The sequence below is a fragment of the Stenella coeruleoalba genome (genome assembly GCF_951394435.1).
Source record: "Stenella coeruleoalba genome assembly, chromosome: 8".
Lineage (NCBI taxonomy): Eukaryota > Metazoa > Chordata > Mammalia > Artiodactyla > Delphinidae > Stenella > Stenella coeruleoalba.
In genome coordinates this window covers 7,762,798-7,786,777 of record NC_137154.1, presented here as the reverse complement: position 1 = coordinate 7,786,777, position 23,980 = coordinate 7,762,798, and the positions used below count along the sequence as shown (strand labels likewise).

The following is a 23,980-nucleotide window of genomic DNA, read 5'->3' as shown; positions in this document are numbered from 1 at the left end:
TAGAGTCTCTTTTTTTTTTTTAAGTTTCTTGACCTTTTACTCTTGGTGTTGGAGAACAGGGTGCCCCAGATGCCCCAGTGAGTCCTATCTCCTCTCCAGAGCCGTGGAGCATCTGAGCGGTCATTCCTAGAAGCTGCGCGGGGAGGGGTTTCTTCAGAGTATATTGGGCATCTTGGGACACACTTGACTAGCTGCCGGACAGCTGCCCCACCCCCACGGGGCCGAGTGGTGAGCGGAAGCAGGAGGTCTGGAGATCCTGTGCTTGCTAGTGGTTCTGGGCAGCAGGCTGGTTACTCACCAGCTCCCTGACCCCCAGGAGACCTGCTCTAGGTGCCGGCATCTCTGTCCATGGTGTTCACTGAGCTCCTGGAGCAGGCTGGGGGTGCGGGCTTCTTCCAGGCCCTGCAGGTCCTCACCTTCTTCCTCCCGTCTGTCTGGGTGCCCATCCAATTAGTTGTGGAGAACTTTTCAGCTGCTGTCCTAGGCCACTGCTGCTGTGCCCACATGCTGGACAATGGCTCTGAGGCCCCCGGAAACCTCACCCCCGAGGCCCTCCTGGCCGTCTCCATCCCACTGAGCCCCAACCAGGAGCCCCACCAGTGTCTGCGCTTCTGCCAACCACAGTGGCAGCTCCTGGACCCCCAACGCCACGGCCACCAACTGGAGCGAGGCTGCCATGGAGCCATGCGTGGACGGCTGGGTCTACGACCGCAGCACGTTTACCTCCACCATCGTGACCGAGGTGAGGGCCTCCCCCCGACCCGCCCCAGCCAACTCCACCACTTCCTTCCTTGCCAGCCTCCCAATGACTGGGAAGATTAGATAGACTGCATCACCGCTGTCGAATGATATGCCACTCCCTCAACACGTAAGTACTGATCACTTGGGATGGCCTGGACTCTGATCTAAGGCTAAGGTTGCAGGATGGACAGGGAGGTTTCTAGGAGCTTACATTCTGCTGGAGAATTCAGAATTAGTCAGCATTTAAACCAGTAATAACAGCAGAACAAGTCCATACCTCGTGCCCTTTAAGTGGCAGCCACCGTTCTGATGCTTTCCCTGTCATCACAATTTCACAACAACCTCTTGAGGTGGGTTTTATTATTGACCCCGTTTAATAAGTGACAAAACCGAAGCCCAGAGAGGTTAAGTGATTTGCCCCAGGACACACAGCTAAAGCACACTCGAATCTGATTCAACCCGGGCAACCAGGCACCAGAACTTCTCCATCACTTTCTGTCCTGCCTTGAGTCTCAAGGCCCCTGCGTCATAGGTGAGCACAAAGGAGAAAGCAGCTTCTGCTAGTAGGGGAGGGAGAGGCAGGCAGGGATGGGCTCCCCGAAGAGGTGACATTTAAGATGAGACTTGGATTATAAGAGAAGGAATCAGGGACTTACTTAGTGGCACAGGGGTTAAGAATCCGCCTGCCAATGCAAGGGACCCGGGTTCCAGCCCTGGTCCAGGAAGATCCCACATGCCTCGGAGCAAGTAAGCCTGTGAGCCACAACTACTGAGCCCACGCACCAGAACTACTGAAGCCCGAGCGCCTAGAGCCCGTGCTCCGCAAGAAGAGAAGCCACCGCAATGCGAAGCCCACGCACCGCAACGAAAAGTAGCCCCCGCTCGCCGCAACTAGAGAAGTTCCGTGCACAGCAACGAAGACCCAACACAGCCAATAAATAAATAAATAAATAATTTTTTAAAAGACAGGGAAGGAATCAGTCACAGGAAGTTCGGGAGGAAGCTTAGTTGGGACAGAGGTCCAAGTAGGAGCTTGTCTGGGTGTTGAAAGAGCAGAACCTGGCACAGAGGGTGAGGGGTCCGGCGATGGCCGGGGCGTGTGGGGAAGGGGCCTGGATTTTGTTTAAGTGCAAAGGAAAGTCATTGGAGGCTTTGGGACTAGGAGGTGCTGTGATCTGATCTGCATTTTCAAGAGGTGACTTTGCAGGGTGAAGAATGTCCTGTGGGGTGGGGGTTCCTCCTGCAGCGGTTCAGGCAGGAGAGGCAGAGACGGAGAGGGAGCCGTGGGCGGAGCGTCCAGGCCTCGGTGAAAGGAAGAGAGGCGGAGATGAAGAGGGAACCGTGGGCGGAGCGGCCAGGCCTCAGTGAAGGGAAGAGAGGCGGAGATGGAGAGGGAACCGTGGGCACCGTGGGCGGAGTGGCCAGGCCTCGGTGAAGGCAAGAAAGGCGGAGATGGAGAGGGAGCCGTGGGCGGAGCGGCCAGGCCTCGGTGAAGGGAAGGGCTGACCTGGGGGGAGAGGTGATGGGGCCAATGTTCAGGCGATGTCTGTCTGGTCCACGTCAGGCAGCAGGAAAATCACGGTGACACGTGCTTAGCCATCAGTGCTCAACTTCATGCCCTGTAAGAGAAGCATCCGTACAGCCCCATTTCTGGAGGAGACGGGCTCTGCCAGGTGCAGGAACACCCCCAGGGGCACCAGCCTGTCGGTCATCAGCTGACTCAGAATTCGAGCCTGTGGTTTAACTGCCACCCACCACTGTCCACTCGGAGCGGCCGTCACGCCATCAGACCCAGAGCCGTGTCACATGCGCCACGCTGTGGGCTGCCAGTGGGAGGCTGAGCCCTGCTGCCCGCACCCCCCCTTCCACCTGGGTCGCCTGGCCTTAGGAATCTGGGGAACCCATGCAGGGTGGCCGGATCCCCTCTGGGGGTCCTGGACCTTCCTCTGCCACCCTGGCCCTGCTATTCCATACCCCCTGAGCCAGGCTGATGCACCCCCCTTCTCTTCCAGCAGGACCTGGTGTGTGACCACCAGGGCCTGAAGCCCCTAGGCCGGTCCATCTACCTGGCGGGGGGCCATGGCGGGTGGAGCACCTGGGGCCTCCTCTCCCACCAGTGAGTATCTCTCCCCTTCCCAGCTCCTTCAACAGAGTGAGCATTGTGGGGACAGAGGTAAAGAAATGTCCAGTGAGCGTTCGTGTTTCCTAAGAGAGGGCCTCCCCTGGTCTGGGGTCTGTGTCCCAGGTTCCCAGGGAGCCAAGAACCCAATGTCTGAACCTCAACGCCAGGTTGAGGTGAGAAATTGCCCTGAACACTGGCTCTCATCTTCAGCTATTGCACCGAACTTTATTGAGCACCTACTGTGTGCCGAGCACTGCACAGCCCCTGCCCTCAGGGAGCTGATGGTCTTCTGGGCACAGACAGACCCCTCTTTCTTTTAACTCCAAGTACATGAAATGTAATGAAATAGAAATACTCCTCTCCTCCCCCATCATCCCCTCCTCCACTGCCCCCCAGCACACCCCTCCTGAGGTGGAGCATCAGAACGCTGTCCGGGACCTGCTCTCCGTCCGTGGTCCCCTCCGGCGTGGGGCGCCGCTGTCCAGTGCTGAAAACGCCCACGTTGCACCCCCTCAGCTTGTAAACCCAACTGCAGACTTGGACGCACCTCACACTTACAGCGGTCAATGCTGAGCCGCTGACTCTCCACCCCCAGCGCAGCCCCCTCCGCACCAGACTCCATCCTGGAAAACAGCCCCGCGGGGAGCCAGCCCTGTGCTCCCTCCCTCACCGCCCACGCTCATCCTCCAGGGCACAGCCCCAGCCCAACGCCCCACGCCCCCTGTCCCCCGCCCAAGCCACCGCGCTCTCTGGCCCTGCTACGGCCTCCTCTGGGGTCTCCTGCCTCTACTGGGCCTTCCGTTCTGCTGCAGAGCTCAGAGTGACTTTGCAAAGGCTTATATGTGGATCTGGTCGCTGCCCAGCCTGAGGTCCTCTGGGCTCCCACACCAAGGACAGTCCCCACGCACCCCAACACCCCTGCTCAGCACTTGGCCTCTCCCCCTGAGCCACGCCGGCCCCTCCTGGGGCACCGCTGCTCCCGTCCAGCCCACAGAACCCACTGAAGCCGGGGGCCGAGCCTCGCCTAGGGGTTTCTGCCCACGGCTGCTTCGTGCCCAGCACGCAGGCCTCAGCTCCAGGCCACTCCTCAGAGGCCTTTCCGGCTTCAGGCACAAAGGTCCCACTGTCCTGCCCACGCACCCCATCACAGCTCCCGGCTCTCTCTGCCGGTGCCCAGCTTTCGTGAGCTCGTTTACTGTGTGTGTCCCCAGGAGAACGTAGCTCCAAGGAGGCAGGGGCCTTGGGGCTGTATCCTCAGTGCCCAGCACATAGCACACAATCATAATACGCTGGATGCATGAATGGCTTCCGGACTCTGGGCAGTGCAGGCTCTGGGGCCTCATGTGTCCCAGCTTCTTAGAAGGCAGGTTTGTTGCTTCTCTAGGCTTCCTCCTGTGAGTGGGGACCCTGCCACCTACCCACGGGGTTGTGATGATTGAGTTCATCATATGCAGAGCTTGGGCCGGGCCAGCACTGTGGTCGTTCTTTGTGGGCCTTATGTTATCCTGAGCGTAGCGGGGAGTCTGAACAGCGAGGCAGGAGGTGGTCCAGTTTGCACTTTCAGAGGACTGGCCGCCATGCCTCCACTTAGCCGTCCCCAGGGGCCACCCACACCTGGAGCCAAATCGCAATCAGTCTGATGGTCACCTGGTGAGCCTGGGGTCAGCGCCAGGTGTCAGCCTCCAGATCTCACCCCGGATCTGGGGCGCGTGTCCCTGCTTCTGGGCGCTGCTCAGACAGGCAAGGCCAAGGTTCACCCACATCTCTCCAGTCTGACTGACAAATACTTCAGCTAAATGCAGGCAGTGGCTCGGGCTAAGCTGACCTCACTGGGGCTGAGGGCCCTCCGGTCACAGGCATGGGGGAGCCGCCTGGGTCACCCAAGGCCATGTGTGCTTAGCCTCCTGCCAGGCTCCTCCCTTGTTCAGCGTGTCCTCGTGAATCCCTGCATTTTACAGATGGAGAAACTGTGGCCCAGAGAGCAAGGCGGCTGCCATTTTTATAACAAATGCACTCTGTACGTGGTCCTAGGAGATCCGAGAAGGAGGTCCTGCCTGCACTGGCAGGTGCTCCGGCAGGTGCCCCAGCCTCCTTCGGCCCTCCGGCGGCCAGTCCCTGCCTCTATGCCAAGTCCTCAGGGCCCCTCTCCAGGCTCCCACTGTGCTTGTCTCCCGAAATAGTTTGGGCGGAAGCCTGTTCTGAGCTGGCGCTGCCTGCAGGTGACGTGGCCAGCATCAGCCCCATCGTTGCCTCCAATCTCCTTGTCTACGATTTTTGAGCACTTTGGGATTGTCTGGCATCATCCTGACCTCGACAACGCTCAGTGGATCCCTTGATCACCTGCCCCAGCCCTGTCGGGGAGGGGAGGCGGGGGCTCAAGGCCACTGCACGTGGCCCTCACCTGCTCATCTGCACCGCCTTTCAGTGGTGGAGTGGACCACGACCTGCAAGAGGGCCGTCACCGTGACGATCCTGAGATGCACCTACAGCATCAGCCAGACGGCCATGGGCAGCCTGGCCTTTGCCCTGTGGGACCGGCGAGCCCTCTAGCTGGTCTTGTTGGTGCCCTTCTTGGTCATCTTCCTGATATCCTGGTCAGTGCAGCTGGGGCCTTTTCCCTTGGGGAGAACATCACTGAACGGGAGGGGGACCCGGGGTGAGAGGGGCCCTACCACTCTGGCTGGCCACGGCTCCCAAGGTGCCGTGACCATGGAAGAGAATGATGTGAGCAGACCCCACTGGGGAGAGACATCCTGGGGGCTCAGAGTTCCGGGGTGGGCATTTCAGCCAGGGGTCCGTGGTTCCCTCCAGCCCACTGACCTCCGGGCCTGAGGCTGGGGGCTCCGTTCTTCCCTCACATTGACAACCAGCCCCCCCACACCCACCAGCTTCACTCCCTCACATCACTTGCCCAGCCTGCGGACCTCCAAGTCAGGCATTGGATATGGAAAGATATTATCATTATTATTTTCAGTGCTGCGAAAATCCCTGAGGTCTGGAAATACCTGCTTGGGTGGGGACTAGAAGAAGAGATACAGGGAAATAAACACAAATTCCTGTCCTCATAAGGTCTCTTGTGCCCGGGGGCCAGAGCTGAGCAGGTCTGCTGTGGGGTGTAGAGAAGACTGAGCACTCATTCATTCATTCTCAGATATTTATTGCACTCCTGCTCTGTGCCAGACTTGGCTTTAGGCACTGGGGACCCATCAGCAAATAAAAGAGATCATAGATCAAAAGTCACCGACTACATGGAGGTTTATGGTTTCAACAGGACCAGGAAGAAAGGAGGAAGACCATCCCATAGTTACACTGATGAAGCCGCCCTAGTCACACTGATTGGGTGGCTCCAGGTGCTGTTGGTAACACCAGATGTATATCCACACTCCTTCTAATGAGCAAGATGATGTTATCACTGCCACTTCCAGGTGAGGGGCTGAGGCCCAGAGAGGGCCAGTGACTTGTCCAAGGCCGCGCAGTCACTGCGCGCCAGAGGCAAGATTTGAATCCAGGCAGGCTGACTCTTGTAAACGCCTCGTCAAACTGCCTCCAGAAGTGTTTCTTAGCTTCCCTGCAAACAGGGCTGAGCTCCTGCGGGCTGGGAAAACCCTGACCCTTTCAAAAGGAGATGCTTCTCCCTGCCCATCTGCCCCTGAGGCTGGGAAGAAGCCTACTACTTTCATAAAACCACTTGATTCTGGTTGGGGATGTTTTAAATGTGTGTGTGTTTTTTAAATGCAGCATGATGCAAGCTTTCTACCATAGAAATGACCCCAGAATCACCCCCATGTCCAGGCAGCCTGTGCGCTGGCTGAATGTGAGGCTTGGGCGGGCAGGTTCCTGGCAGCAGGGAAGCCAGATGGGGTGCCAGGGAGTGGGGGCTGGTGAAGAGGGCGGCCAGGCATTGGGACTCATCTTTATTCTGAGACCATCAGGGACTCCCCAGCCTGGCATTAGTGGTGCAGAGGGAGAAGCGGCTGCCTTCTCCCCACTCCTGTTGCAGCTGGCAGGTCTGCTGCCCACCACCCCCTCCCCACATGACCTGGGGGCAGTGCCCAATCTACACGAAGAAAACAAAGACCCAGGCAAGCACCCGCTTCTTTAACCGGTGGCTGCCGGGGTCCGCCCGATGGCTGATTACGGTGGGCAAAACAGATCGAGCGCTTCAGGAACTCAAAAAGGGGGCCAAGATACATGGCCACAAGGAAGCCAAAAGGACACTGACTGTAGAGGTGAGATGCTATTTGTGATACAGTGTGGGACATGACCCAGGGAAGGACATCCACGAATGTCTTATCATTATCACCAGCATCACCCCAATCTGCTCCAGCACCACCTCCATCAACACACCCACACCATCAAAACACCACCATCGACGTCACCGTCACTGTTGTCGCTTTTGCCATCTCTATCATCACCATCACCATAATCGTCAACACCATTATCACCATAATCATCACCATCAACCCCACCATCATCATCACCACCATCACCACCACTACCATCACCACCACCATCATCACCTCCATCACCACTACCACCATCACCACCACCATCACCACCTCCATCACCACCACCACCATCATCACCTCCATCACCACCACCACCATCACCACCACCACCATCACCACCACCACCATCACCTCCATCACCACCACCACCATCACCACCTCCATCACCACCATCACCACCACCATTATCATCACCATCATCACCACCATTATCACCACAACCATAATCATCACCATCATCACCTCCATCACCATCACCATCACCATTATCACCACCATTACCATGTCCACTACACCCACAATCACCACCACTGTCATCATTTCTACACAAACACCACTACCATCATTACCACCACCAATCATAATAATACCACTAATACCAACACCATCATCAACAGCATTACAACTCTGCATAGACCCCCCATCACTATTACCACCATCACCACCACCATCACCTCCACCGGCACACCATACAATTGACTTCACCTTTATTATCACCATCACTACCAACACCATCATTAACATCACCATCAACATCTCTGCAAAGCATCACCAACACCACCACTATTACTATCACCACCACCTTCACCACCATCATTGCCGTCCTCATCACCACCATCCCCAACTCCACCACAGCCACCAACACCACCACCAATAACAACAATACAACCATTATCAACAATAGCACACCCACATCACCATCTCTATTATTCATCACCTTAATCCACATGTACTGCTCATTTACCTCACGGGGCTTCTCAGCATATTTGGGGAAACAGGATGTGCTTATCTGAAGGTACCTATTTCAAGGAAGTAGGTGTGGGAGGATGTGCAGACAGAGGCTAGAGGACACAGAGCTCCCTGGGGGCAGAAGGATCAGGGAAAGCTTCCAAGAGGAGGTGAGCTAGAGCTGACCGGGACTGAGCGGAGCACAGGGCAGGCCAGGCCCGGGGTGCAGGCAGAGACCGGATGGGTACTTGGGAGGATCCAATGGCTGGAGGGGGCGTGCACTGATGCCAGCCAAGAGGAGTGAAGAGGGATGGTAGGGCTTTGCGGGGTAACTGTCAAAACCTTCCTGCAGCCTGCAGCTCAGAGACTAGAGCTGGGACACAAGACCTGCTCCTTGGTTCTGAGTAGGGCGACTGGGTCTGCAGAAGATAGCTCAGCTAGGGGCCAGAGAGAACCCTTTCTGCCCTCAGGCCATCCGCTCCCCCAGGGCTCTCCAGTCTCCAGAGGCCAAGGCCAGGCTCTCCCTACCACTCTGCCCATCCGGACACCATTTCCGGCACGGTGGTGGGGCAGGGCCATGGCCCCAACGTTCACTGCCCCCGTCATCCCTGGAGGTACTGATGTCCAGCATGGAGGAGGACGTAGCCTCCGCGAAGTCCCGCCGGTCAGGGCTGGACCTGTTCCGTATAATCGCGCTCCTCTGGAGAAGCTGCAGACTGTTGGTAGCGAGGTATGCCATCCTGAGCATCCCTCCCGGGGCTAAGGAGGGCGGGGTGTCCAGTGGGGAAACAGCCCCTGCAGGCCTCATGGGGTACATTTCTGGCCAGAACAGGCAGCCTAGCAGGTCGGGGAGACAGAGTACGTACAGATGTGATCGGGAGGCCAGCTTGTGCAGGAAGTCAGCTAGACGGCAGGGCTGGGCTGTGGTCCTGGGCAGGGTGCCAGGGTCAGGCTGAAGCCCAGGGCAGAGGCAGAGCCAGGTCCTCAGAGCCAAGGGACCAGCAACAGCTGGAAAGGATCACTGGGACTCACCCTGACAGCTGGACTCCTAGAGGGTGGCAGATAAGTTCATTTATACCCCACTTTACAGATGGGGAAAGAGAGGCTGGGAGAGGCAAGAAACTTGCCCAAGATGACAGAGCCGGCGTTTGAACCCAGGCTGAGCTACCTCGTCGTCCTGCTCTCTGACCCTCCAGCCCCACATTGAGCGTGGACTCCCCGTCCCGCCCCAGGAGGCCCCACCTCCCAGGGGTACCTGGGACCAGGAAAAGGCTTCTTAAGACAAATTCAGTTTAAGTGACTTCCAGAAGAGTGGATGGAAAAGTGAGGGTCAGGTTTGATTGGGCCTTGATCTTGAAATAAAACTCAGAATTAGGAAAACATCTATTTTATGCCGTATATAAGCACATATGGGTTATAACGGCAAATACGCGCTACACCTCAGAGAATGCTCCTCTCTCTCTCTCTTTTATTTTTTTGCTTAAGTTTTTTTTTTTTTTTCCCCCTGATAAATTAGGAGTGCCCAGGGCCACTGAATGTCCAGCGCCATTCTTTTCAAAAACCATCAAGGCTTCCTCAATTCTCCCAGGGGCCACTCTGCACTCTTGTTATTCAAATCACAGGCTGTGAAGCGGCCACCCTCGTGGGTTTTCTTATTTCTGTTAACCCAGTTGTTACCGGCTAAGGCTCTAGATACCTACGGGTCAGCCGCTTTCAGCTCCAGCCTGGCCCTTGTCAAGTCACTTTCACAAACTTCAGGAAGCTCTGCGTTTCTGCAGGAATCGCAGCTTTTCTCTACCGTTGTTGGCCTGGTGGCGCCAGATGTCTCCTGAGGACGGCAGTCAGGTGCTGCTGAAGGGGAGGGCTGCGAGAAGCAGGGATGGGGACAGACTGGAAAAGTGGTGGAGGATAATTTCCCACCATGGCCACTTGTGGAGCCAGATGCAATCTCCAAGGTGTAGAAATTCAGCTACTGTAAGTTCAGCTACTCAGGAGCCTGTGTCAGGGGGTCCCCTGGGAAGCCGACTTTGAGATGGAGGTCCATGAGCAGGCAGTTCACAGAGGGGGCTCTAGGGATCACCTCTCATGGAAGCAGAGAGGGGCCAGGGAGGGCAGGAAGCAGCAGCGGCAGGGGAGAAGTCGTGGTGATGCCGTCACAGCCAGGCCCCAGCCTGGGGACCTGGGAGCTGGGGTGACCCTTCTGAGTCATCTCTCTGGACCGTGTAGACCAGCCATGGGATGCTCTCCCCAGCTCGGGGGCAGAACTCCCAGGGCACTGAAGGGGGAAGGCCAGCATCCTCCACTGAGACCCCATTCTATTATCAATCCCATGTTTCAAGACAAAGAAACGCGTCCACAGAGGGCCAGGCAGAGACTTGCCCAGGTCCATGGCTAGTAGAGTGGGATCCAGATCATGGTTCCCGGCCACGACTGGGAACAGGAAACAAAGCCAGAGAGTGCCAGAGCCTGGCGAAGGGGCAGGTCAGTGTGACCCACTGCCCCATCTGCCCAGAGAGGGTCATGTTTTCCTGCTGGTTGGCGGAGAGGGAGCCTAAGAGGCAACGTCCAGCCCACCATGGCCGACACCCAAGGCCCACACGTGGAATGGATGGGGCCACCGCCCTCCCCACCCTTTCCTGGGACAACCTGACCCCGCGGAGGTACATCCTGCACTCACGAGGCTGCCCGGGGCTCGGGGCTGGTGGTGCCCTCCCGGTGCGGCCCCGGCGTAGATCATGGTGCAGGGACCTGACTTCTGATTCGCCCCACAGCTTGTCCCTCACCCTCTCCTACTATGGGCTAGTCCTCCTCCTGCAGAAACTGGGGAGCAGCGTCTTCTTCCTCCAGGTCCTCTTTGGAGCCACGGACTTCCGGGCCCGGATCACCACCACGCTCCAACTCAGGTTCTTTGGCCGCCGCACGACCCTGCCCGGCTCCCTGGCTGTGGCTGGCCTCGCCATCCTGGCCAAAATGCTGGTCCCACAAGGTGCAGCCAGGGCAGCGGGAGGGAAGGCTGAGGGGCTGCCGGCCCGGGCGCCTGCTGGCCTGTCCACTGCACCGCACCACCACCAGCCTCTTCCCCTCCCCCGGCCCCGAGGATGGGCAGGGGCCACTGCGCCCCGGCTCTGCCCAAGGCCATTACTGCCACAGCCCAACCAGCCCCCCACCCATTTTCCTGGGGAAACTGAGGCTCAGAGAGACGAAGCCAGGTGCCCAAGATCCCTCATTAGCAAGTGACAAAGCCAGGCCTGGACCAGACTTCAAGCCAGAGGCCAAGTCTGCAGGGGGAAGAAGGGTCTGGGAGGCTGAGAGGGGCTCCAAGTGAGGCAGGAGAGGCACCAGGCCGAGTGTATTTCTTCTTGTTAACTAAGCGAGAGGGGAGACTTCCCTGGTGGTCCAGTGGTTAGGACTCTGCACTTCCACTGCCGGGGACCCAGGTTTGATCCCTGGTTGGGGAGCTAAGATTCCCACATGACCAACAAAAAAAGAAGCAAAAGGGGGCTTCCCTGGTGGCTCAGTGGTTAAGAATCCGCCCACCAATGCAGGGGACACGGGTTCGAGCCCTCGTCCAGGAAGATTTCACATGCCGCGGAGCAACTAAGCCGCGCGCCACAACTACTGAAGCCCATGCGCCTAGAGCCCGTGCTCCGCAACAAGAGAAGCCACCGCAATGAGAAGCCTGCATGCCGCAACTAGAGAAAGCCCGCGCGCAGCAACGAAGACCCAACACAGCCAAAAAATAAATAAATAAATAAATTTATATTTAAGAAATTAAAAACCTCATACTGCAGATACTATAAAATGTGGGTGCATTAATGACACAAAAAAATCTGTATTAAAAAAAAAAAGAAGCAGCAAGAGGCAGAGCACTGGGGAAGCTGGGATGGGCCCTGGTCTCACTCTCCTTTCTGACTGAGGCTGTGAGGCCCCAGAAACCCTCTCCGTGTCTCATTTTATTGCGCAAGGTGGGTGACTGGGGGAGGGGCAGGGACAGGTGTCCCGTGGTGACAGCAAAGCCAGGAGGGAGGCAAGAGAGGACCAGCCGCTGGGAGGGGCGGGGTGAGGATGGAGAACCAGTCGGGAGCCCAAACTCTGAGTGAGATGCAGCGCTCTGAGAAAAACTCCAAAGACGAGCACTTGAGAGTTTATGACTCTTCCCAACCACGTGCGGGAAGGGAAGTGAGGCCCAGGCCCACCACTGGCTTGCGACCTGCACCCTGGCTTCCCAGCTAAGGCTCCCTGTGGAAGCACGGGCCCCACAGGCAGACTGAGGGGTGGTGGGAAGGCGTGGTGGGAAGGCTTCTGGGTAGCTGGGCACCCCAGGGCCCCTGCTGTGGGCCTGGGCCTGGCATGACCCTCTCCTTTGAGGGAAGAAGCACCCTCAGGGCCCAAGGAGCCCTGGCACTGTCACCCCTCGAGTGCCACCCGCAGCTGACCCCAGGCTCACCCACCCCAGACCTGGCTGGGTTCTTGCCCTGCACCCCACCCCCAGCCCACCCACCAGGATGTCATCCTGCACTGCATCACCACCTGGCCCGGGGCAGCCTGGCACCGGGTCACACTGCCCGGGACCTGCTTTCAGTCCAAAGCAGCCTTGTGGGAGAACCCAGTCACTCTGCTCCAGGCTCCTGGGGACCCTCCCGAGCAGACCCCACCCTCACCCCTCCCTCTGCCTGGATCTGCAGACCCTGCGTGTGATCTTGGCTGTGCTGGGAAAGGGGTGTTTTGGCATCAGCTTAACCTGCATCATGGTCTACAAGCCGGAACTCTTCCCAACTTCACTGCGGTAGGCTGGGCTGCCGGCTGGGCCCAGGAGGGGCCGCCAGGCCTGGGGCGGGCAAGAAAGGGACCCCCCTGCGAGGGCCCATGGCGGGGGTAGAGAGAGGGGCTGGGCACCCAGGGACACACAGCAGAGGGAGAGGGGGACCCAGCGCCGATATGGAACCGAGCAGACGCCCTGGAGTCCTTCCCCCTAAGGCACCTGCTCAGCCAGGGCCTCCGCAAACAGCCTCTCCCCAGGAGTCCAGGCTCGGAGGCAGCCCCATGGAGAGCCCTCGGGAGGCCTCTGGACTGGAAACCGCTTCGAGCCACACAGCTCTCTGCTCAGGTGAAATCTTATAAGAGCCCTGGTGAGGAGACCAAGAGCTACCCGGGGTAGTGGGGACTCTGCTTGCCTCCCACTGTCCCCTCCCTGCCCCAAGAGAGCCCCAGGCTACCTCCTCGGAACCCAGTGGTCTAGAGTTAGGCCACCCCTGCATTGGACAGTTGGGTAGACTGAGGCTTAGGGTGGCCAAGGATTTAGTTGAGGAGCAGGGCTGGACCCCAGCCCCCAGAGGCCTGGCCCAGCCTCACCCACGGTGCTCACTCACTCACTTGTCCACTCTTTCTTTTTTTTTTGACACACATTTATTGATTTTGTTGACTGGGAGCTCCGTGGCCTAGCGGAGACAAGCCTCCAAATTACCTGAGACCAGGGAGAATAGGGTGGGCCCTAGGGAGTTCCCGTGAAGGACTCTGGATGTTCCCAGGAGGCAGAGACCCTTTGGATGGGAAAATCTAGGTGGGCTCAATGGAGGAGGTGGGGTTGGAAGAGCCCTTGAGGAGGGCGACTCCAGCAGCCCAGCTTTCCCTCCCGTGGCCCAGCCAAGTGGCCCCTCTGAAGTGGCAGTTGTGACAGGGTCCCAGCCCTCCTCTCTACCCACAGGATGACAGCAGAAGTCTTCCTGCATTCAGCAGGTCAGCGGGGGTCCCCCTCCTATGGTGTCATCCCCATCATTTCCCACCTCTTTGTCCTCTTCCTCCTGGAGACCTGGGGACTTCCACTCCCTGACACCATCCAGGCCCTGGAGAGACAGTGAGTGACCCATGGCCACCCTGGGAGTGATGCAGCTGCGTGGGGCTGCAGATACGGTGGCAGGTCCACCACAGCCCGGAGACAGGAGAGCCCAAGGGTCAGGAGACGTCCTGGGCAGAGAGGTCAGGAACAGGGCCGGGCTGGTCATCATGACGACGCCCGCAGCTCGAGCTTGTTCAGTGCCCAGAGCATTCCCGACACCATGCTCAGGGCAGCATGTTTCTGAAACCGTTTAATCTTTACAACAACCCTGCTAGGAAGATACTACTGCTCTCCCTGTTTACAAGAGGCTCGGAGAGATGAAGTGACTTATTTGAGGCCTCACGGGTAGAAGGTGATTGTACCTTAGACAGGAAAATGTACTGGTCAAGAGCCCGGCTCTGCAGCCAGACTGCCCAAGATTGAATCCCTGCCTGCGCAGGCAAGCATCTTCCCTCTGTCATCAAACTGACACAAGAAGAAAAAGAGATCCTCAACAGTTCTCCTTAAGGCTTCCTGCAAAGGAGCCCAGGCCCAGACAGATTATCAGGTGTCTTCCCTCGGGCCCTCCAGGAAAAAAGCCATGCTATTCTCATGTATGTTCTTTGAGAGAATAGGAATGAAGGAATGCTCCTCGACTTTCTTTTATAGCCAGAATCACCTCTAAGTTTCCACTTCCTCATTGGTAAAACAGGTGTTGAAGAAAAACAGTGTAGCTCAAAGAGTTGTATTTGGGTTTAAGTGAGTAATTATATGAGAGCACGAAGGACAGTGCCTGGCCCACAGCACGTGCTCCGTAAGTGTGGCTGCTGTGTCTCGGGCGAGAGGGTTCGTAGGCAGCCCTCCTTGCTAAACAAGAGCCAGGATCGTGATCATAGTAATGATAACAGTGGGGGCTTAGTGAGCCCTTATTGTTTTAATACAGCATCTGATTTGACCCATGCAACAAGCGCACAAGGTGCTGTTCTGTCCAATTTCACTGTCAAGGAAATGGAGACACAGAGAGGTTATGCAAGTTGCCTAAAGACACCCAGCTAAGAGACAGGAAAGCTAAGACTTAATTTACTCTTTCACTTAATTCATTTTTGTTGTGTATCTACTACATGTCAGGGACTGTCCCATGCTTTGGGTAACAGCCGTAAATAAAACCCTCATCTCATAGAGCTTACATTCCCATAAGACTTGACCCCCGTTTCTGCCCTCCAAGCCTCAGAGCTGTAGCCATCACGGCACACAACTGCTTTCCCTTTTCATTATTCTAGGAGGACAGCAGCAGTCAGGGGCAGCCAGGAGAGGTGGTCATTACAGAAACCACCTGGTTCTAGAAATTCTGCCTGCGGGAGCCCCTTGGGCCAAAGATCCCTCTGGCGGGAATTGCCTCTTCTGTGATCAGAGGGTGGAAGCAATTTGGGCAGCCTTGAGGGTTTGGTGTGTCTGAGCTGGCAGCACAGCTGTGTGCTGAGGCTGAAGGCCACATCACCACTCACTTCTGCTCCCCCTGCCCCTCCAGACTCCACCCACCTCAGCATCGCAGGACGCCCCCGGCAGACAGACACGCCCAGCCTGGCTGCCCCCAGGTCCTCTTCGTTAACACAGTGGTTCTCTCCCTTCCCTGCCAGGATTCGTCTTCACACCTTCACTCAGCCACCCACTTCTTCTCACTTCTCAGAACATGGTGCTGCAGGTTTCTCACCTTCCAGCTTCCAGAGTGGATCGTAGGGCAGGGTCCAGACAGACCTGAGCTCCAGCCTTTCCTCTGCCACTCACAGAGTCTTCATCAGTACAATGGGACTCATGGAATCTACCTCCCAGGGTGGGTGACAAGGTAAGCAGATCTTAGCACAGAGCAGATTCCAACAAGTAGAAGCTTCTACCAGAGCTGCCGGGAACAGGCAACCAGGTGTGCCTTGCCCCCGGGCACCAGCAGACGAGGCACATGGAGCTGAAACCCAGCCCAGGCTGCACCAACTCAGCCACTTCCCCTAACAGAGGCTGGATTCATTCCAAGCAAGGGGCTGTTTTAGTCACTTCCTGTTTACCCCCATTGGTGAGGGAGGCCTCCTGCCCTGTGGTTATGTGGCTTTAGGGAAGGCCCAACCTAACACTGCACAGGTAAGACGGACAGCAGTTTACTAATCACGTAAACTCACAGCCAAGGGAGGTCGACACTGTGTTCCACGCAGGCTCACATGGGTTGCACTCAGGAGAAGAGAGAACCACCAAAGGCTGTGGGAGGTGGGCTTCGTGGTATCGAGAAGGTGGCAGGGGGACCCCTGGTTCCACAGGACCGTGTGATTGGCTTGCTTGAATCATTCCACAGGTTGGCAGGGAGCCGACCCCCACCTCTCAGGGATGACAGGAACTGTGCTGGCCCCCCCCAACCCCCATGAGAATTGTTGTTGGCTGGGGGACCTTACCCACAGGAGCAGAGTGGGGAAGGGGACCTGCAGATAAACCACAGAGACCCTCCCGGTTTCACTAGATGTCAAGGCAGCACAGACTATTAGGCCTTAATTTTAGGCCTTATGCTTCAGGGCCACCCTTCTGTGTGTCTATCTTGAGGGGTCACCTTTTCCTAATTCATGCAGACCCTCCCTATACAAGCAACAGCCCAGGCTGTTAAAACGAGGGGATCATTGAGGCTGATCACCTATATTAAAGGTAAGGAAACTAAAGCCCAGAGAGGTGAAGTGACATGCTCAGAGTCACACCGCCTAGCCCTGCCTGATTCCCAGTCCAGGTCTCTTTCCCGAACACCCGGCTCCCCGCCCTCACCTGTATCTCTCCGTGCTCTGATATCTGTAGCACTGTCACAAAGTTACACCCTTCCCTGGAGATCCAGATGCTTTAGACAACTCCCCACTCTCCTTGGACAACTCAGAGAAACCTCAAACCCCAGTTCCCCATCCCATTTCCCCTCTTTCACACCTGATGCACACCAGACCAAACAAACCCAATTCAAGTCAAATTCCCTGTCTGCTTAAAACCCTCTGGTGGCTCACGATAAAGATCATACCTCCCCCACCAATGAGCCCCTATGGGTCCCCAGCCTTACTTCACATGTAATAAATTTAAAAAGATTCAAATCACACAAAGTATGTCCTTGGATGGTCATGGAATTAAATTAGAAATCAGTAACAGAGGCATATCTAGAAAACCTGTTCAAACTGAAAAACATACTTCTAAATAACCATGGGTCAAAGAAGAAATCACAAAGGAAATTAGAAAATATTTTGAGCTGGATGAAAAAAAATTTAAATCATGTGTCAGAATTTGTGGTGTGAAGATAAAGCAGTGAATAGAGGAAATTTTATATAGTTCAGGGCTCACATTAGAAAGGAAGAAAGTGAGAGAGCAGACAGCAGAAGCAAGAACTACAATTCTGCAGCCTGTGGAAGGAAAACCACATTCACAGAAAGATAGACAAAATGAAAAGGCAGAGGACTATGTACCAGATGAAGGAACAAGTTAAAACCCCAGAAAAACAACTAAATGAAGGGGAGATAGGCAACCTTCCAGAAAAAGAATTCAGAATAATGATAATCAGAAGATGATCCAGGACCTCGGAAAAAGAATGGAGGCAAAGATCTAGAAGATGCAAGACATGTTTAACAAAGACCTAGAAGAATTAAAGAACAAACAAACAGAGATGAACAATACAATAACTGAAATAAAAAATACATTAGAAGGAATCAATAGTAGAATAACTGAGGCAGAAGAACGGAAAAGTGACCTGGAAGACAGAATGGTGGAATTCACTGCCACAGAAGAAAATAAAGCAAAAAGAATGATGAGAAATGAAGATGGCCTAAGAGACCTCTGGGAAAACATTAAACACAACAACATTCACATTATAGGGGTCCAAAAAGGAGAAGAGAGAGAGAAAGGACCTGAGAAAACATTTGAAGAGATTATAGTCGAAAATTCTCTAACATGGGAAAGGAAATAGCCTCCCAAATCCAGGAAGTGCAGAGAGTCCCAGGCAGGATAAACTCAAGGAGAAAAATGCTGAGACACATAGTACTCAAACTGACAAAAATTAAAGACAAAGAAAAATTATTGAAAGCAACAAGGGGAAAATGACAAATAACATACAAGGGAACTTCCATAAGGTTAACAGCTGTTTTCTCAACAGAAACTCTACAAGCTAGAAAGGAGTGGTACGATATACTTTAAGTGATGAAAGGGGAGAAGCTACAACCAAGATTACTCTACCCAGAAAGGATCTCATTCAGATTTGACGGAGAAATCAAAAGCTTTACAGACAAGCAAAAGCTAAGAGAATTCAGCACCACCAAACCAGCTCTACAACAAATGCTAAAGGAACTTCTCTAAGTGGGAAACACAAGAGAAGAAAAGGACCTACAAAAACAAACCCATAACAATTAAGAAAATGGTAATAGGAACATACATAACGATAATAACCTTAAACGTGAATGGGTTAAATGCTCCAACCAAAAGACACAGGCTCGCTGAATGGTTACAAAAAAAAGACCAATATATATGCTGTCTACAAGAGACCCACTTCAGATCTAGGGACACATACAGACTGAAAGTGAGGGGATGGAAAGAGATATTCCATGCAAATGAAATCAAAAGAAAGCTGGAGTAGCAATACTCATATCAGATAAAATAGACTTTAAAATAAAGAATGTTACAAGAGACAAGGAAGGACACTACATAATGATCAAGGGATCAATCCAAGAAGAAGTTATAACAATGGTAAATATATATGCACCCAACATAAGAGCACCTCAATACATAAGGCAACTGCTAACAGCTATAAAAGAGGACATCGACAGTAACACAATAATAGTGGGGGACTTTAACACCTCACTTACACCAGTGGACAGATCATCCAGGCAGAAAATTAATAAGAAAATACAAGCTTTAAGTGACACAATAGACCAGATAGATTTAATTGATATTTATAGGACATTCCATCCAAAAACAGCAGATTACACTTTCTTCTCAAGTGCACATGGAACATTCTCCAGGATAAATCACATCTTGGGTCACAAATCATGTCTTGGTAAATTTAAGAAAACTGAAATCACATCAAGCCTCTTTTCCGACCACAATGTTATGAGATTAGAAATCAATTACAGGGAAAAAAACATAAAAAGCACAAACACATGGAGGCTAAACAATGCATTCCTAAATAACCAAGAGATCACTGAAGCATTCAAAGAAGAAATAAAAAAATACCTAGAGACAAATGACAACGAAAACATGATGATCCAAAACCTATAGGATGCAGCAAAAACAGTTCTAAGAGGGAAGTTTATAGCTATACAAGCCTACCTCAAGAAACAAGAAAAAATCTCAAATAAGCAATCTAAACTTACACCTAAAGGAACTACAGAAAGGAGAACAAACAAAACCCAAAGTTAGCAGAAGCAAAGAAATCATAAAGATCAGAGTGGAAATAAATGAAATAGAAACAAAGAAAACAATAGCAAAGATCAATAAAACTAAAAGCTGGTTCTTTGAGAAGATAAACAAAATTGATAAACCTTTATCCAGACTCATCAAGAAAAAGAGGGAGAGGACTCAAATCAATAAAATTAGAAATGAAAAAGGAGAAGTTAGAACAGAAATACAAAGTATCATAAGAGACCTCTACAAGCAACTCTATGCCAATAAAATGGACAACCTGGAAGAAATGGACAAATTCTTAGAAAGGTATAACCTTCCAAGACTGAACCAGGAAGAAATAGAAAATATGAACAGATCAATCACAAGTAATGAAATTGAAACGGTGATTAAAAATCTTCCAACAAATAAAAGTCCAGGACCAGATGGCTTCACAGGTAAATTCTATCAAACATTTAGCAAAGAGCTAACACACATCCTTCTCAAACTCTTCCAAAAATTTGCAGAGGAAGGAACACTCCCAAACTCATTCTATGAGGCCACCATCACCCTGATACCAAAACCAGACAAAGATACTACAAAAAACAAAAATTACAGAATATAGATGCAAAAATCCTCAAAAAAATACTATCAAACAGAATCCAACAACACATTAAAAGGATAAGACACCATGATCAAGTGGGATTTATCCCAGGGATGCAAGGATTCTTTAATACATGCAAATCAATCAATGTGATACACCATATTAAAAAACTGAAGAATAAAAACCATATGATCATCTCAATAGATGCAGAAAAAGCTTTTGACAAAATTCAACACCCATTTATGATAAAAACTCTCCAGAAAGTGGCCATAGAGGGAACCTACCTCAACATAATAAAGGCCCTATACAACAAAGCCACAGCAAACATCATTCTGAATGGTGAAAAACTGAAAGCATTTCCTCTAAGATCAAGAACAAGACAAGGATGTCCACTCTCGCCACTATTATTCAACATAGTTTTGGAAGTCCTAGCCACAGCAATCATAGGAGAAAAAGAAATAAAAAGAATACAAATTGGAAAAGAAGAAGTAAAACTGTCACTCTTTGCAGATGACATGATACTATACATAGAGAATCCTAAGGATGCCACCAGAAAGCTACTAGAGCTAATCAATGAATTTGGTAAAGTTGCAGGATATAAAATTAATGCACAGAAATCTCTTGCATTCCTATACACTAACAAAGAAAGATCAGAAAGAGAAATTAAGGAAACAATCCCATTCACCTTTGCAACAAAAAGAATACAATACCTAGGAATAAACCTACCTAAGGAGGTAAAAGACCTGTACTCAGAAAACTATAAGACACTGATTAAAGAAATCAATGATGATACAGATGGAGAGATATACCATGTTCTTGGATTGGAAGAAACAATATTGTGAAAATGACTATACTACCCAAAGCAATCTACAGATTCAATGCAATCCCTATCAAATTACCAGTGGCATTTTTTACAGAACTAGAGCAAAAAAATCTTAAAATTTGTATGGAGACACAAAAGACCCCCAGTAGCCAAAGCAGTGTTGAGGGAAAAAAACGGAGCTGGAGGAATCAGACTCCCTGACTTCAGACTATACTTCAAAGCTACAGTAATTAAGACAATATGGTACTGGCACAAAAACAGAAATATAGATCAATGGAACAGGAGAGAAAGCCCAGAGATAAACCCACACACATATGGTCAACTAATCTATGACAAAGGAGGCAAGGATATACAATGGAGAAAAGACAGTCTCTTCAATAAGTGGTGCTGGGAAAGCTGGACAGCTACATGTAAAAGAATGAAATTAGAACACTCCCCAACACCATACACAAAAATAAAGTAAAAATGGATTAGAGACCTAAATGTAAGACCAGACACTATAAAACTCTTAGAGGAAAACATAGGAAGAACACTCTTTGACATAAATCACAGCAAGATCTTTGATCCACCTCCTAGAGTAATGGAAATAAAAACAAAAATAAACAGGTGGGACCTAATGAAACTTAACAGCTTTTGAAAGCAAAGGAAACTACAAACAAGATGAAAAGACAACCCTCAGAATAGGAGAAAATATTTGCAAATGAATTAACCAATAAAGGATTAATCTCCAAAATATATAAACAGCTTATACAGCTCAATATTAAAAAAAACCAACAACCCAATCCAAAAATGGGCACAAGACCTAAATAGACATTTCTCCAAAGAAGACATACAGATGGCCAAGAAGAACATGAAAAGCTGCTCAACATCACTAATTTTTAGAGAAATGCAAATCAAAGCTACAATGAGGTATCACCTCACACCAGTTAGAATGGGCATCATCAGAAAATCTACAAACAACACATGCTGGAGAGGGTGTGGAGAAAAGGGAACCCTCTTGCACTGTTGGTGAGAATGGAAATTGATACAACCACTGTGGAGAACAGTATGGAGGTTCCTTAAAAAACTAAAAATAAAATTACCATATGACCCAGCAACCCCACTACTGGGCATATGCCCAGAGAAAACCATAATTCAAAAAGACACATGCACCCCAATGTTCATTGCAGCACTATTCACAATAGTCAGATCATGGAAGCAACCTAAATGCCCATCGACAGACAAATGGATAAAGAAGTCGTGGTACATATATACAATGGAATATTACTCAGCCATAAAAAAGAACGAAGTTGGATCATTTGTAGAGACGTGGATGGATCTAGAGACTGTCACACAGAGTGAAGTAAGTCAGAAAGAGGAAAACAAATATCATATATTAACACATATATGTGGAACCTAGAAAAGTGATACAGATGAACTGGTTTGCAAGGCAGAAATAGAGACACAGATGTAGAGAACAAACGTATGGACACCAAGGGGGTAAAGTGGCAGGGTGGGGGGCGAGTGGGGTGGGATGAACTGGGAGATTGGGATTGACTTATATACACTAATATGTATAAAATAGATAACTAATAAGAACCTGCTGTATAAAAATTAAATTAAATTAAATTTAAAAATTAAAAAAAAAGATTTTAAATAAAAAGAAAACAAGAATCTCGGGACTTTCCTGGTGGTGCAGTGGTTAAGAATCCACCTGCCAATGCAGGCGACACGGGTTCGAGCCCTGGTCCAGGAAGATCCCACATGCCGTGAAGCAACTAAGCCCATGCACCACAACTACTGAGCCTGCGCTCTAGAGCCCGTGCTCCGCAACAAGAGAAGCCACCACAATGAGAAGACCGTGCACTGCAACGAAGAGTAACCCCTGCTCGCAGCAACTAGAGAAAGCCCGCACGCAGCAACAAAGACCCAACACAGCCAAAAATAAAATAAAATTTAAAATTTAATTAATTAATTAAAAAAGAAAAGAGGAACAGAGCTGGACAACTTATGTTTGATATAATAGAATCAAGAATTCCGATAGAGCCATGCATAAATGATTGATTGATTCTCAGCCAAGGTGCCAAATGAATTAAATCGGGAAAGGATAATCTTTTATGGCAAAGGATGCTGGAACAGTTGGATAGCCCTAGAAAAAAAGAGAAAAGAAAAAAGAAAAGAAAAGGAGAGAGAAAGAGGGAGGGGCAGGAAAGAAAGAGAAAGGAAGAAAGAAGGAGGGAGGAAGGGAGGAAGGAAGGAAGGAAGGAAGGAAAAGAAGAAAGGAGGGGAGAAGAAACTCAACCCTACTTCACACCGTATGCAAAAATGAACTTTAACTTTTTTTTTATTTATTTATTGGCTGCATTGGGTCTTTGTTGCCGCGCGCGGGCTTTCTCTAGTCGCGGCGAGCAGGGGCTACTCTTCATTGTGGTGCGCGGGCTTCTCACTGCGGTGGCTTCTCTTGCTGTGGAGCATGGGCTCTAGACATGCCGGCTTCAGTAGTCGTGGCTCACGGGCTCTAGAGCGCAGGCTCAGTAGTTGTGGCGCAGGGCTTAGTTGTCCCGCGGCACGTGGGATCTTCCCGGACCAGAGCTCAAACTTGTGTCTGCATTGGCAAGCGGATTGTTAAACACTGCGCCACCAGGGAAGTCCCCCAAAATTAACTTTAAATGTATCATAGACCTAAACATAAGAGTTAAAATTATAACACTTTTAGAAGTTTAGAAAACAGGAGAAAATCTTAGCCACCTTGGGCTTGGCAAAGATATCTTCAATAGAACACAAAAAATGAGCGATAGAAGGAAAAAATGATATATTGGATTTCATAAAACAGAACTTCTGCTTTCCAAAGAGACTGTTACAAAAATAAAAAGGCAAGCCACAAACTTTGGAGAAGACATTTGAAAAATCTATATTTGACAGAGGACTTCTATCTAGAAAAGATAGAGAACACTTACAACTCAACAATAAAAAAAAGATCATCCAATTTTAAAACAGGGCAAAAGGTTTGAACAGATGCTTCACCAAAGAGGAACTAGGGAAGACAAATAAGCATATGAAAAAATTCTCTACACCATTAGGAAGATGCAAATGAAAACCACTGCAAAATGCCACCACACTCCCAAGAAGGGCAAAAATGTAAAAGACCAAGCGTTGGTGAGAATGGAGAACAGCACGGCAGCTTCTTAAAAACTTACACCTATGACAGCCACGTGACCCAGACACTCCGCTGTTTTTATTTACCGACAGCAATGGGAGGATTCGCCCCCTCGACGGCACGCGTTTG

At 51.3% G+C, this 23,980-nt stretch overlaps 1 protein-coding gene across 1 annotated transcript; it reads left to right on the top strand.

Annotated features, from left to right (window-relative positions):
• The first annotated feature begins 233 nt into the window (after window positions 1–233).
• On the top strand, window positions 234–13,138 carry SLC22A11 (solute carrier family 22 member 11). Its single transcript, XM_079928351.1, is given in 11 exon segments — window positions 234–639; window positions 641–742; window positions 2,754–2,853; window positions 2,856–2,857; window positions 5,044–5,082; window positions 5,123–5,410; window positions 5,414–5,458; window positions 6,970–7,092; window positions 8,715–8,911; window positions 10,872–11,086; window positions 12,778–13,138. Coding segments are annotated over 11 exon segments (1,515 nt in total). The 5' UTR covers window positions 234–348; the 3' UTR covers window positions 12,891–13,138.
• The last annotated feature ends 10,842 nt before the right edge of the window (window positions 13,139–23,980 follow it).